Here is a 15,042-nt window from a genome sequence, read left to right as displayed (position 1 = left end):
GTAGACTGGGAGGATGGTGCATGATCTGGCAGCTTCCATTTGTCATACATACGTCACTGAGCTGGAGTCAACTTGACTGCAACTAAGTGAACAGAGGTGCCTGGGTAGCACAAATAATTTGCAACTGGCTACTAACCTAAAGCCCAAACGTGTTCATTAAAGATTCCACCTCAACATAAAGCAAACCAAAACCTCACAGCTGACCAGTAAGTAGTTCTGTGAGACATGGAGAAAATGCTGAAGTTGTTTAAGGATCCCCATTGGATCCACACTCAATGGCCATGAAAGCAGCGGTCAGGAAATCAAACACTGCCAGGGAAAAAATCGAGTAAGGATGTCTGAGGGCTGGCATGCATCTGCTACTTTTAATTAACACATATATATGTGAAAATAGAACAATGAAGACTGATGACCAATGAAGAAGTGATGCCCTTGAACTGTGGTGTTGGCAAAAAACACTGAATAATTCCATGGATTGCCAAAATCCCAATCTCTATTAGAACAAGTGAAGCCAGCATGTTTCCTGGAAGTAAGGGTGACGAGACTTGGTCTCACGTACTTCGAGCCCATTACTGGGAGGGGTACACCATGCTTGGTGATGGAAAGAGGACAATCAAGAAAGAAAAGGACCTCAGTGGCTACAGCAGCTGTGCGGACGGGGCATGACTGGGCAGTGGTTCATCCTCTTGTACATAATACAGGAGCAAGAACAACACAGAACTAAAGCCTGGCAGTGTGAAAACACCCAGCCTTGCTGTGAAGAAAAACAAAGTACCTGGAAATCTGTTTCCATAAAGATTACGCCCATGAACATTCTATGGAGCAATTCAACTCCAAAATGCACAGAAACACCATGCGTCAACACCAACGTGACAGCAAAGGATCGGGGCCTGGTGTTAATAAACACACAAGATGTGTCCCTGTGGGGAGCCCGCGCTGCAGCCTCTTCTGACTCACACGTCTGTATCTGCCTGACCCCTGGAGGCACTTCTGCCTGTGACCGCCGCTGCAGGTCCTGTGTATCATAAAGTTAGACCTTACTCATTGCTGACCCTCTACTGGGTTTTCAGAGGCAGGAAACTGCATAGGAGGCGACTGCTCATCCTTCTGCAGAGCAGTTAGCGGATTTAAACCACGTGTCTTTGGAATTACGGTGCTGCTTCTTACCTCTAGGCCACCAGAGCTCCCTGGACCCAAGCGCTCTCGAACTCACCTTCTCTCATCTTTTGATCCAATTCATCTAACGTTGGTTCAATCAACTCCCAACCATCTGGGGGAGCTTTCCGGCTCCTTTTGACTTTTGGCATTTCTGTTCACAAGATCTAGGGAGGAAAAAAACAGGAAGTGAATTGATTTTTAATCTCAGATCCTGACTGACTTTCACCTCTGTGGCACACAGCTACCTCTGAGCGATAGCTGCAGCGTGGTAGCTACTGGAAAAGGTTCAGCATTCAGACTGTCTGGGTTCAAAACCTAACTGTGCTGCTGTGACCTTCAAAACCTTATTAAAATCTTTTAGCCTTCTCCTCATCTGTAAGATGATAAGAGTATTGTGAAAATTATATTATTAAAAATGCCTGGTACATTGTGTTGTTATGTGCCGAGCTGCCGCAACTCACAGCGACCCTATGTACAACAGCCCTAAACCCTGCTCTATCTTGTGCCAATCTTATTGTCTCTACCCCCATTACCCCAGTGATGGAATCAGTCCATCTCATCAAGGGTCTTCCTCTCCTGCGCTGTCCCTCTCCAAGGACTAGTTCCTCTTTGCAGCCTGTCCACAGTATATAAGACAAAGCTTCAGAATCCTTGCCACCAAGGAGCAGCCTGGTTTCACCTTCTCCAGGATGAACTTGTTTGTTCTCTTACCAGTCCATGGTACATTCAATTCTAATTCTCTTCTCCAACACCACAGCTCAAAGGCTTCAATTCTTCTTCTATCATCCCTAGTTATAGTCCAGCTTTCTGATGCATACCACATGACTGCAAAGACCATGGCCTGTGTCAGGCTCACCTTACTCTCCAGACTGAAAATCGTTGCTCTTCAGTACTTTGTAGAGGTCTCAAACAGCAGTCTATCCCAATGAAATACATCTTTTAATTTCCTGGCTGCTGGTGCCAAGTGTGTTCATTATGGAGCCAAACAAACTAAAGCTGTTAACAATCTCAATCTCGTCACCATCTATCATGATGCTGCCAATCAGCCCAGAAGTGACAATCTTTGTTTTCTTGACATTGTACTTCAAGCCATATTGAAGGCTACAGCTTAATAAATGTGGGTTTTTATCAGTGACACCAACTATGAGCCTGGCCCAGTGGGAGATGAGTAAGACACAGCCTATGCCCTCCAAAAGGTAAGTATCTAGCAGGAGGCACAGACTAGGAGAGGGGTCTAGGAGAACAAATATTTAAAAAGAAAAAAAGACAGAAAAAAAAAATACAAACCAAAGCACCTTAAAATCTGCTTCCGAAGAGTATAAGGGGAAGACGTCTGGATTCTGGAGTTACAGGCAAGGATTCTTGTTCCACTCTACCCTGTACTTGTGTCTTTGGGGCAGTCACTTTAACACGCTGGTTCTCAGTCCCCTCATCTGAAAAGGACAGCAAAGGAGTGGATTAGCTGATTGCTGTGCCCCTTACAGACCTAAAAACACGTTACTCCAAAATAATTCATAGACAGCCCGTGCCATTGTTGCTAGGTGCTGTCAAGCCGAGTATGATTCACAATGATCCTATGAACAACAGATCTGAACCCTGTCCTATCTTGTGCCATCCTCCTACTTCCTGACACATTGCAGCCCACTGTGGCAGTCACCCTGTCAATCCACCTGGTTGAGGGTCTTCCTCTTCTTCGCAGACCCTTCACCCTTCCAAGCATCATGTCCCTCTCCAAGGAACAGCACCTCCTAGCAAGATGGCCAAAGTATGTAAGACAAGGCCTCATCATTCTTGCCTCCAGAGAGCACTCCGGCTGGACTCTCTCCAAGACATATTTGGTTGTGCGTTTGGACATCCATGGGATGTTCAGTGCTCTTCTCCAACACCACAGTTCCAAAGCATCAATTCTTCTTGAATAAGAATGACGTCAGAATTGATGGCAATAAACCAGTCCAAATACAAACGCAAAGTGCTTTGCTACTCTGCACTACAATGCACTTCCTCCTCGCTGGCAAAAAGAATGTAGGACAATCACCTAGGACCTTTCAGAACAACAGACGCATCTCCCACAAATCCATCCAGTACCATCTTCTGAAAGGTGGCTGGCCTTACAAAATACTCCTCCACATATTCCCTCTTTTCACAAAGTCTCCAGAGTTATCACAGAAAAGAAGAATCTCACTTTAAGAGGTCCACACAGCTGCAAATTGGCAGGGTCCGCACTCTTTGCACTGACCTCCACGCGTGAAACGACAGAGGATGGTTTGGCAGCGCATCCATACAGCCAGTGACAAGAAAAGGATCCCTGTGCGGTTAGAGGAAATTCGGAGGGCTCTGGTCCAGGGTGGGAACCAGAGAAGACCTCTCGGGGGAGGTGACAGATACGAGGTAACTGGGTCCAGAAAAAGAGGTGACAACCAGCATACATGATACTACCCCCTTAGGAGGGCTCGAGGGACGATGGAACGGAACGGCGCTCAGAAGAAAGAGAAGACGATGCAACTCGGACTCTAGACAAGGTTCAAGGGAAAGACTGCACCAGAAACGAACTTAGAAGAACAAGGAGTATATAGATAGCCAAGTCTTTGGTAGAGAAAATGGCGCAAAAAAGAGACCTAGAAACCACTGAACCCCTAGACATGCCATTCTCCTAACAGCAAAAGAAACAAAGGCACAGGTGCCTCCTCCCGGAAACTCACTCGGGCCTTCCGGTACAGCAGCCCGGCCCATCCCAGTCTAGTTGCTCGGATCGCTCGCTGAACAGGTGCAGGCTGCCCATCCCTGAGCAAACCCGTGAAAAAGAGACCCAAACACTTACCCAGCGGTCAGCCTCCCTCTGCCGCCACTTCCCTACTGACCGCTCCTGCGTCGGACGTGATTGTTTCAGGAGGTGGTCCCCGCGGGCCCCGCCCCACCGCGTACGGAGGTTGCGTCAACTTAGGCGTCCACAGAGATTGCCTGTATAAAATTCCACCGCCGCTTTAGCTCTGCATCTCACTCCTAGGACTGGTGGCTGTAAGGACACGCGTTTCCCCGAGCAAGACTACAGGGGATGGTGCTCTGGTGCCCGGCAGCGCGTGAACAAGCCCTTTTCAGGCGGCGCGCGAGGCAGCCCCTCTGCTTGTGGGGACCTCGCCTAGGTGCCGGTCCTCGCGGCTGCGGCGGCGGTGGGGTGGGGTAGGGCCCTGCTCCGGGCGGAAAGAATCGAGCCCGAGGAGCTTCCGGTTCCGGTGTCATCTCGAGGCGCCTCCGCAGCACCTACTGGAGCCGCGATGCCTAAAGGAGGTGAGGGGCTGGCGCGCGTGGCCCGGTGGCCTCGAGGGGCAGCCAGAGCCCCCGCTCTCGCTGTCCCCTTAAGCCGCGAGTATCTCGTAGAGGGTGGGCGTCCTCGGACCAGCGCTGGCCTTCGGCGGCCAGCTGTCCGATGGACAGGCTGAGGACCGCAGTGGCCTGGAGCCACTCCCTCAGGCTGAGGGGTTCAGGGGTCCTGGAACCGCCTGTCTCGGGGGGCCGGGTTCGCGGCGTGCCTCTCTTCAAGTCTGGGGGTGCTGAAGGTTCTCCCGGCTTCGAGGCTGGGCGCGGACTGAGTCACCGCGTCTCGAATGCCGTCGGGCCCGCCGGCCTCGCGTGGGAAACGTGGGCCCTGTCTGGCCGCGGCCTCCGTCCGGCCTGGGTGTCCTCCGGTTCCCCTCCCCGCTCGTGGGCTGCCCGGGGAGTCGGCGCGCCCGATCCCACGTCTGGCGCCTTTGGAGGGCCCCGCAGGCTTTAACCGCTGTTGGAGGGACCGACGCCTGGCTCCGTATGTCGGAGACGGCCATCCATCCTGTCCCCTTTGCCCTGCGAGCGGGTCGGCCCCGGGTTCGAGTCCCAGCGTTGGACGCAGCCGGCTTAATGCAGTTATTATAATGATCCTTTCCTTGGAGAATTGAGATGGGGTGGGAAGCGATCAAACGGGAGCAGGTGTCGGGTTATTCCTGGTAGCTGTGTGTCACGGTGGGGACAGTGCGCCCAGCAGCCCACCTGGAGCTGCGGCCATCAGTCACCTGGGTTGAGAGGTGCACCTGCCTGCGGGCCTGGCTCTGCTGATGAAGCGGGCTGCTGCCTGCGTGAAGGTGCAAAGCCTTGGGGACCCCCGTGGGGCGGTCCTCTGTCCCCTGGGTGGCCGTGCCTCGGAGTGGACTCGGGGCCAGTGGCTCCTCGTTTGGCTCTCTCTCTGCTGATCAATCCTGGGGCTCAGCGAAGCCCTGTCTCCTCTTCATCCTTCCGTGTCATCCTCTGTTAAAGGACTAAGATTGGAACTTACCATTACATAATATTTAGTAGAAACTCCTGGTTCAATGACACGATTTTAAGTACACATTCACGATCAGGTGACTTTGGAGTCTTCTGGCTCGTGGGGAGCTTGGTTGTCATTAACTGCTTGTTGAGTTGTTCAAATCCAGTGACGCCCCCACCTCACCCCCCCAAGAGTAGCTGTGTCAGGCTGTCCTGGGGTTTCACTGTGCTGTAATCGTCACAGATGCCAGTCGCCAGGTGTGCCCACCACTGACAAATTCAAACCACCAGCCTTTTGGTCAATTGGGCACAAGTGTTAGACCCAGGGACCTTAGGAAACAGAAAGGTGGTGGCTTACAAGTGTAAGGTTAAACACGTGCCTAGGTCTAAGTTGTCTCCATTATGTTAAGCAAGATGCCTTTTTTCCCCAAGCTTGGAGAACTGACTGTGAAAATTCCTGTAAAGCAGGCTAAGGGGCAGGTGTGCGGAGGAGAGCCTATAGTAAGCAGTTTTGAGGAGTTCCTGTTGCCTGGAATTTTAAGAGGGTGAGAGAGGGTGTTGGTGAGGGTGTTTTTTTTTTTTTTTTAAAACAGCAAGTGTGATCCCTCACAAAAGAACTGTAATGAGTGTAGGCTGAGAACCCTTGGGAGACCAGGTAATCATTAAAAGTGGGTGGCGTGGTCTGCAGCAGCCCAATTACGGCTCCACAGCTGCTGTCTAAGAATCAGAGGAAGCAGCGTCTTTGCTGCTCTCCCTGGAGGCCTGAGCTTGGGCTGTCTAATTATTGAGTCTCTGCTCAGGGGAGGATCAGGCTGGAAATGAGGTGGTCCTCAATTTCCAGGAGTAATCCTGTGGTGGGCATCAGGCCACAGTGACCACAGGACCCTCCAGAGCCAGCAGAGAACATCCTGCCCAAAGCTGGCGCAGATGATGTGTCCCAGGCCCCTGGAGAGTCAGTCTGTAAAACAGAGACTCTCTAAAGCTGTCAGTCTCCCGTGTAGACTGCTCGTTGGTAACTGCTGACAACTGGTCCTCCGACTCATGGTAGCACCATGCCTGACGGAATGAAATGCTGCCTGGTTCTACAGCATCTCCATAATTCAGACCATCGGATCCATAGTTTTTATCAGTTGGTTTTGGGAAGCAGATCTCCAGGTCTTCCTTTCTTTTTTAAAAAAAAAAAACATGAACTTTTTTTTTTTAATTTTTATTTTACTATTTTTGTGTGAGTGTACCGTCAAATCAGATATGACTCGTACAGAAGGAGATTGTCCCTTCTTCCCCAGCAGAGCATCTAGTGGATTCGAACTGTGCGCCTCTGGGATTGTAGTTGCAGCTCCTTACCACTAGGCCACCAGAGCTCCAGGTCTTTCTTTCTAGAATCAGATGGAAACTCTACTAAAGCCAGCTTAGCATCATAATAACCCACCATTCACTCAAAGATGAGTGGGAGCTGCACACGGCCAGGAGTTGAACCTGAGCTATATTCCCTTCAGTTTCCTCTGACCAAAACGAAGATTTAAAGGTTTTGTTCCTCATTTACCCCCTGCCAGGGTGCCCTCTGTATACCATATATCCTTAAAGAAATAAAAAGTTTTTCATATAAACCCTGGCACTTCAGTCTAATTGATTGTGTCCAGTGTGTTTTCCCTCCTACTTAATAATGAATTAGAGAGAAAACTGATAATCATAGTGGCACTTCTGCAGTGCTTATCCAGTGTCAGGCACTGTTCCATCAACTTACACCTGCTCCCTCCCCCACTGTCCTGGCACCCCCATGGGGAACCAAGCCTGAGAGGTTAAGAAACCTACCCAGGGTTATAAAGCTGGTCCATGGCAGAGTTGAGCATCAAACCAATGCTCATCACCCTGTTGCTTTGCTCTTACATTTCCAGTTACTCCACCATATGGTTGTAATCCAGCTGCAGCCATTGAGTTGTTCTGGATCATAGTTACCCTATTAGGACAGGGTAGTTTCCACGGTTGTAAATCTTTGCAGAAACAGATGCCTCATGTTTCTCCATAAACAACTAGTGTGTTCAAACCACTGATGTTTTGGTTGGCAGCCACCAGAACTTCTTCCATAGGTTGGTACTGACAGCATTCCGAGTAAAAAGCATTGTGGTAGCATTAGGTTATAAATGATGCATATCCTGGTGATTGTCCTGGAGCCCACTCTGTTAGGATTTAGCCAGTTGCTTCATGCTCTGTCTCTTCCCTTGTGCTCACCCCTTTTATGATCCCCTTTGTGGCAGCCTGCATCCTCCATTTTGGTGCAGGATGGTCACACATTGTTTTTTGTCCCTTTGTACGTATGGAGGAGGCAGTGGTGGAGGTTTTGGGTGGTGCTTGGTGAGACTAGCACACACGGGACACAGGATGCTGTGCCTCCCTCTTGCATCCTAAACGTCGGTCTTGCACAGGGAGGAAAGGTGGCCATAAAGGCCGGGCACGGCAGTACACGAGCCCAGAGGAGATCGACGCGCAGCTGCAGGCTGAGAAGCAGAAGGCCAGGGTGAGTACATGTCTATCTCGGTCACCCTGGTGGCCCCATGTGAGCCCTATCTATGGTTCCAGAAAGACCAGAAAAGTGCCACCTATCCTGGGGGCACTGAACAGCAGGCAATTGTCCCAGAACCACTAGCTGCAGGTCAGGAGCCAGCCTGTGACTGAAGTGACGCAGGAGCTTGGTTTACTTGGCAGATGGCACTCCAGTAGACCAGGGCTTGGTCCTGTGATCTGGTTGGGAACAGAATAGGATGTAAGTTCCTGCCTACCAGATTCTTGTTCTGTCAGGCCTGCACCCAACCTCATCCCTATGGCTTTAGCTCCTGGCACCCCTACTTGTCTGCTCCAGCCACACAGGACTGCCTGCTAGACCCAGCAGGACATGCTGCCTGCCTGACTGCACTCCAGACAGGCAGAGAGCAGTTCATACCTCGGCACTGACTAGCTCACTGGTGCTCCATCTTTCCTTCACCTGACCTCGACTGATGTAGAATCCCCTCCACTCTGGTCCAGCCTATCGTTGGGACACGGGCTGTGTAAGAATGGTATGGTGTCCAGCTGCCTCCTTCACAAGGGGAAGGAGATTCAAGGTCAGCATCAGACCAGGACTGATAATTCCCAAGGTGGACATCAGACATACCTCCACCTTCAACCTTTTACCAGATCTGACACCAGCGTCACTCCCATGGCACTCGCTACTTCACGTCTGGGTTTGATAATTCATTGCTATAGCTGCACAAAACTACGCACAATACTTGTGATCATGGGGTTTATTAGGGAGGTAACATACTAAATTCAGGATCAAAGAAGGCTCGGGACAGTTTCTTCTGTCAAAACAATTTCATGGCCTCTCTCCTGCCAGGGTAAGTGTGATAAAACTTTCTTGTTCCACCAGTAAGTGCCCAGAGGCACTACACTCTGTCACCAAGTCTCGTGCCCAAAGGTCTTCAGCTCTCTTGCTCAATAGTTTGCCAAGCATAGCTTCAGTGACAAGTGCCAGGAGGCACCGTGTTCCACCAGCAGGGTTCTGACCCAGAGGCACTAGACTTTCTTGCTTTGTGGGCCTGGAATTCCGCTCTGCTGTCCCTACCAGCTTCCTGTTTTGCTGTGACTGTTTCTAAAGTGGTTTCTTGCTGTCTCCAGTGTTACAGCTCTCTATCCTCTGAATCCAGATGGTTCTCAGTACTAGGTCCCTAGATCCAAAATATGCACCCTGCTTGATAGTAGGCATCACCTCTGCCTACCTCTGGGATGTATCATTTTTTTTTTTTAATGTTATTATTTTTGTGTGAGTGTACCCTCAAATCAGATCTGACTGGTACAGGAGGAGATTGTCCCTCCTTTCCCGGCAGAGCATCTGGTGGATTCGAACCATGCGCCTCTGGGATTGTAGTTGCAGCCCCTTACCACTAGGCCACCAGAGCTCTCTGGGATGTATCATTTTAAGTCTGATGGGACAGCAGAATGGATCAATCCCTTGTTAAGGTTCCAATGACCTTGTTTGTATAGTCCGACTCCCGCAAGGGTCCCAGGCACCTGATTTGCTTTATTAGCAAGCTTTCCAGCCCTCTTGGTGTGAGCAACAGGCTTCATTGGTATAGTTCTACCCCATCATGTGGTGGAACTTATAAAACTTTGGCGAGAAAGGGTGGTGAAAAGCATCTGTCTCTCCAAGGGATGTTTCTGACATTGTTGATGCTCATGTACCTGCTATTCAGTAGCTCTGTGCTTGGATAAAGGCACAGGTAAAACAGACAAATGAGCAGTTCGGGAAAGCAGAGGCCACACCATGCCAGGAGGGCCTCGTGGAGGACAGTGGGCTGGTGCTCTGAACAGCAGTGACAGGAACGAGGGAGAATGAGCAGAGCAGTGACAACTAGGAGAACAGCACAAAGTTTCTATGAGAGGCAAGAAAAGTGGAGGGAAGCCATGTGGTGAGGTAGCTTCCAGGTCATGCCAGGTGGCTGGCCCCTCTGTGCAAGTGGCAAGGAGAGGAAGATTTGCCAGCAGAGCGTGAAGAATTCAGCATATTGTTCCAGGGTAGCACTGGATGGGGGGCAGGAGGCGAGCTGAGCAGCTCTGACTTCCCGCTGCTCAGCTGAGTCCTGCTACAGAGAAGACCTTCTCCCAGGCTGTTCTCAGCCCTGCACCAACAGCCCAGGGCCCTGCTGGACTGTGAGTAGCCCTCAAGCCTGGAGTGAGTTCAGAGGCTTCCTGCCTCCCAGGGCCACAGTGCTAGAGCAAGACCCTTCCAAGGATTTCTCAGCTCCACAGTCTGAAGGGAATAGGGGCAGGTTGCAGTCTTGTGGGTTTGCTATTTATTTCTGATTCTGCAGATTGTCCATGTCTGAAACAGGAAGAAGAGGAACAAGAAGAAGGTGGGGATGGAGCTGCAGGTGACCCCAAGAAGGAGAAGAAATCTCTAGACTCAGACGAGAGCGAAGAGGATGATGATGACTACCAGGTACTGGGTGTAGACTTAACCATCCACAGACTTCTCCTGAGTCATAGTTATCACCAGGCCCAATGATTGATTATTTATTTATTTAATTTTTTTGTATGTGTGCTGTCAGACTGGATCTGACTGGTACAGGAGGGGATTGCACTGCGTACCTCTGGGATTGCAGTGCAGCTTCTTGCCACTAGGGCACCAGAGCTCCCTCAGGCTCAAAAATGAAGGACAGCAGCAGGGTTCTTGCTTGTGAGGGTTTACGTTCAGTGGGTGGTCCAGACAGTGAAGAACTAAACAGAGAATCTCAAGCAGTGCTAAATGTTATGAGTGACAGTGGGGATGAGTTCGACAGACTTCAGCTGTAGCTCAGGGATAGACTTGTTGAGGTGTGCTGAGCTTGGGGGTAGGTTTGCAAGGGAGAGAAGAATTGGTGGTGCCTGAGAATATGGGGAGCCGCCATCTGAGGTCTCCGGATGGCTTGTGTTTTCCAGTGATGCTAAGAGTAAGAGTAGAGCTGTGAATGTGTAGCTGGATCAGAGTTGGGTGTCCGGAGCTCTGTCAGGTGAAGTGGTCAGCTCTGAAATGGTCAGGGCAGTTGGCCTTTGGAAGTATCTCCCTGGTAGATTAAGAAGGAATTAAGGGCTCATAGCACCTGCAACTTTGATAAAACCTACTATACCAGTTATATTTTAGTTCCTTCCTCAACGTCCCCTGTGGAGTGGGTACTGTTGGTTCCAGGTTCTTGGATCTCACCAGAAACCCACGTTGTCTGTGGTACCTTGTGGCTCATTCTGAGGTTGCCTTTCCCGCCTCCTCAGCCAGAATGAGTGGGATTGGCATTGATAATGAGGACGCACCCTGGGCAGGGCTTACGATGGAACAGGCACAAGATTCATGGAAGATACTTTTGGAGGCGGACCTTGAATATGGGGACTAGTATCCTAGGCTGAGAGCTTGTGAGTTGGGTTTGGGCTTGTCTCTCATTTGCCATTTACTTCCTGGTTCACCTCAGGCAGGATGGTTACCCCTGAGCCTTGACGCCAATCTCTGAAGCTGGGCTCCTGCCCCTTGATGCTAGTTTGACCACAGCTGGCACTGCACTGCGGTCCTTGACTTGGGTGCTGTCTCTGAGAGGCCTGTGCCCAGCATCCTATCGGGCAGGGGTGGGAGCAGAAAGATGTTCCCAACCAGGCGTTACGGTGGGTGCTGGGAACGGGAGTGGCCTTGGCCCTCCACAGGACCTCAGCCTCTCCAACGGCCAGTATTTGTCCCATTCTAGCAAAAACGCAAAGGTGTGGAAGGGCTCATCGACATTGAGAACCCCAACCGGGTGGCACAGACAACTAAAAAGATCACACAGCTCGATCTGGACGGGCCGAAGGAGCTCTCGAGGAGAGAACGGTAACTGCTGGAGAGCTTGTGACCTGGATTGTGTGTCCTTAGAAGCTGGGGGATCCCCTCACTCAGAGTATGTTCCATATTATTCCCCAAAGACCCTATGGAAGTGTTATCCTCTTCCCCTCTCCCTCCAGAGATTCACCAATAGAAGTTAAATCAGAGAGAATGAAGACCTGAGTGCTGTACTAGGTGACACTGGCCCAGGCACAAAGCAGGTTAGCTTAGGTCCTTTCCTTCTGAGTGCCCCAGCCTCTCAGAGAACTGTGTGCAAATAGGGTGAAACCAGTACTGAAGCCCTGCTCAGTCAGTCCTCTCCAGGCAGTGCCCTGCCCTCTGATGGCTGTTAGGGGCCCGGCAGGCTGCAGACTGCTGCAGAGAGTGTTTGGGTTTCTCATCTGACAAGACTGCTAGGATTGAGGGGTATCTCCCAGCTGTGCTGCCCTTGTGGTCAACAGTGCTGACTGGGCATACTCACGAGACTGGAGCAAATGCAGACTACCAAGGGCCTTTTTCTCATGTAGCATCCCTTGGGATTGAGCCCCCAGAACCCCAGTAGCCTAGGCTGGTACTGGCCTTCTCCCAGCAAGAAGGCTCAATCTAGTGTCACCAGATTGCCACTTGGCAGCTGTGCCTCGTGGACATGTCACTGCTAACACGACTGCGGGCCCTCAGGTCTTCCCTAGGACACCTGCACAGCCTTCCTGGGAAGCCTTATTCATCGTTCCAGATGCTTCCTGGGCCTGTTGGCCTTGGAACTCTGAAGACCCAGTTCAGTGACACCTAACTCTGACCTCCATCCCTAGGTGGTCTGCGGGGCTGATGGGTTTTCCTCATCTTTAGGGCATAGCTTGTCCTCACTCTCCCAGGCATCTAGCATCCCTGGGCTCTCTTCTAGCCAGGCTCACATGCCTTGTTTTTTGCCCCATCCCTACCAGGATTCCCTCAGGTTCCTGCCAGGCTGGCACCTCCACGCTTTGACTTCTTGACTGTTGAAAGTCTTGTGCAGTTGGGGCCTTGCTGCCTCAAGACCTTGGGGCACTAGCTCCAGTTCAATCTCAGATTTACATGGGCACTGAGCGGAGAGCAGAGTGGCAGCCCCACTTCCTCGGTCTGGTGGGTTGATGACTAACGCCTGCCTGGACTAGAGACTAGCTTTTCATTCCACAGCCCCACCGTTGTTCTCCTTTGGAAACAGCCTCCCTCATGCACACCTGATCTGCTCTGGCTGAAACTGAGCTGTAGGCTGTGGAAGAGAGATTAAACCCCACCACTCCCATTCCAGCTCGTAAAACCCAGAGTTCAGGTTAGCATTGCCCCAGAGGGTTTCCATCACTGGAACATTCCAGAAGCTGACTGCCCCACCTGTCTCCCAACAAAACTGCTAATGAGTTCAGACTGCTGACCTTTCAGCCCATTGTTGCAGCTGCTGTGTCAGACCATCTTTGACCCTGGGATTAGATGTGTCCTTTCTGACCCTGGCTGTAACCCATAGCCTGGGGTCACCTGCTCATGTCTTCCTCATGGACTGTGCTATTCCTCTTGGCCAGGCCATCGTTCCTGAATACACAGTTCAGAGGTCTTGATCCCCTTTTGCACCATGACGGTATCAGGCTCTAGTGATGAAATGCCAATCGTGTCCCCAGCCGGCCAGTGTCCTCATGGGCTCAGGCTCTGACAGTTGCAACACTGAGCTCACCTCCAGCCTTGTCGTCTTTCACCTGGGAATGCTAGTGAGCCCTCCCTTGGTCACATCTGGACCCAGTTCTGGGCTCCGCCATACTTGTCTAGTGAGCGGCCATCTGATGGCGCACAGGAGCCAGGGCCCCTCACGCAACCTGGCCCTCCCTCCTCACTTTGGCCCTAAGTTAAGTCCTTGGCAGCCCTGCTAAGCAGTAGGGAAGCTGTATGACACCAGCTTATCCAAACAGAGAAGAGATCGAGAAGCAGAAAGCCAAGGAGCGTTACATGAAGATGCATTTAGCTGGGAAGACAGAGCAGGCCAAGGCTGACCTGGCCCGGCTGGCAATCATCCGGAAACAGCGGGAAGAAGCTGCAAGAAAGAAAGAAGAGGAACGGAAAGGTAAGGCCTGACCACCAGTGACCAAGCCCAGCGCCCTGCCTGCCTGGGCTGTGTGTGTGGTGGCAACTCTTGTGTTTTCTGCAGCTCCCTGTCAGGCAGGGGTGGCCATTCCTGCCTTTACTCCCAGGGTGTGGCAGGGTCTGCAGCAAGATGGGCTTTGGAACCTCAGAGCATTGTCTGCAGGATCTGAGTGGTTGGGTCTATGTAGATCTGTGAAGCTAGAAAAGTTCCAGCAGGGTTCCTTGTGAAGCCTGGAGAGTTCAGGCTTTGTGAGGCCTGCTGGCTAGGCTGGGTATAAATAACGGGGCCTGGTGTCCTGTCCCATGTGCTGGCACTTGCTCCAGGCTCTGGCTGGCGAGGGTGATGGTTTCCTTAATAGGAGGAATTGACCCAGGACCTTCTATCCGTGTTGGGTCCTCTCTACACTGTGGTCAGGAGGAGCTGGGAGGTCCGCCGCCCTGCCTCTTCACTGGCTCATGAGGAAACACGCCCAGAAGTGGGAGTTCACTTACCTAGGGGCATTTCCACCCACCCGGACATTAGCCCGCCTCTCCTTTACAGGCTGCAAGCAGGAGGGCATCTTGTGCATTGTTTGAACGGTGCTGGCTTTAGGTGGCAGAACAGTCTACAGAGGCCTGCCAGGGGGGCTGATAGTTCCTCTTGTCCAGTAGAGGCACACTGGGGACCTTGGAGAGCACAGCTGCTGGAGTTGGTGGCCAGCTTGCCTGCCTGTGAAGAGCTGGGGTCACCTGGACCTTGGGCTCAGTACACGGGATGTTTTCTGCCAGGCTAGAGGAAACCTCGTAGCACAGTGATGAAGTGCTTGACTAATGACCAAGAGGTCGGTAGTTCAGACCCACACGCCTCCCCATGGGAGACAGATTATCACAGCCTTGGATATCTCACGAAGCAATCTAGTCTGTCTACCAGGTCGCAAGGGTTTGGTTTGGTGTCCTCTAAAGCACTGTGTATGGAAAGGGGCTGTGCTTGAGGGAGTCTTGGGGTGTTTTTATTTTAACATAAAATATGTTAACCATTTCCTTCCTTCTCAGCAAAAGACGATGCGACTTTGTCAGGAAAACGAATGCAGTCGCTGTCCTTGAACAAGTAACAGTGGTCAAGGGGAGAGGAGATACCAGGCCCGGGCTGTGACGCCAGGACCTCCGCGTGC

General features: G+C 51.5%; 2 protein-coding genes across 2 annotated transcripts in view; one reads left to right on the top strand and one right to left on the bottom strand.

The window, feature by feature from the left end:
* Positions 1 to 1,322, bottom strand: part of BUD31 (BUD31 homolog (S. cerevisiae)) — a 7,821-nt gene extending 6,499 nt beyond the window's left edge. The window contains exon 1 of the mRNA XM_006889638.1: positions 1,214 to 1,322. Within this exon, the coding sequence (XP_006889700.1) occupies positions 1,214 to 1,307 (94 nt within the window). The 5' untranslated portion in view covers positions 1,308 to 1,322. The remainder of the gene's footprint in view (positions 1 to 1,213) is intronic.
* Positions 1,323 to 4,430: 3,108 nt separating this feature from the next.
* Positions 4,431 to 14,982, top strand: PDAP1 (PDGFA associated protein 1). Its single transcript, XM_006889637.1, has 6 exons — positions 4,431 to 4,443; positions 7,857 to 7,948; positions 10,298 to 10,405; positions 11,673 to 11,794; positions 13,720 to 13,871; positions 14,924 to 14,982. The coding sequence occupies exons 1-6, from the start codon at positions 4,431 to 4,433 to the stop codon at positions 14,980 to 14,982; spliced, it is 546 nt and encodes a 181-aa protein (XP_006889699.1).
* Positions 14,983 to 15,042: the final 60 nt, after the last annotated feature.

The sequence above is a fragment of the Elephantulus edwardii genome, unplaced genomic scaffold (assembly GCF_000299155.1).
Source record: "Elephantulus edwardii isolate Elephantulus edwardi_28Jun2011 unplaced genomic scaffold, EleEdw1.0 scaffold00080, whole genome shotgun sequence".
Lineage (NCBI taxonomy): Eukaryota > Metazoa > Chordata > Mammalia > Macroscelidea > Macroscelididae > Elephantulus > Elephantulus edwardii.
Note: the sequence above shows the minus strand (reverse complement) of the source record. Positions and strands in the feature narration are given on the sequence as shown.

Coding starts and splice junctions, on each gene's coding strand:
- PDAP1 (XM_006889637.1), top strand. Junction 7,949..10,297: donor CTGAGAAGCAGAAGGCCAGG/GTGAGTACATGT, acceptor TGTCTGAAACAG/GAAGAAGAGGAACAAGAAGA. Junction 11,795..13,719: donor GAGCTCTCGAGGAGAGAACG/GTAACTGCTGGA, acceptor TTATCCAAACAG/AGAAGAGATCGAGAAGCAGA.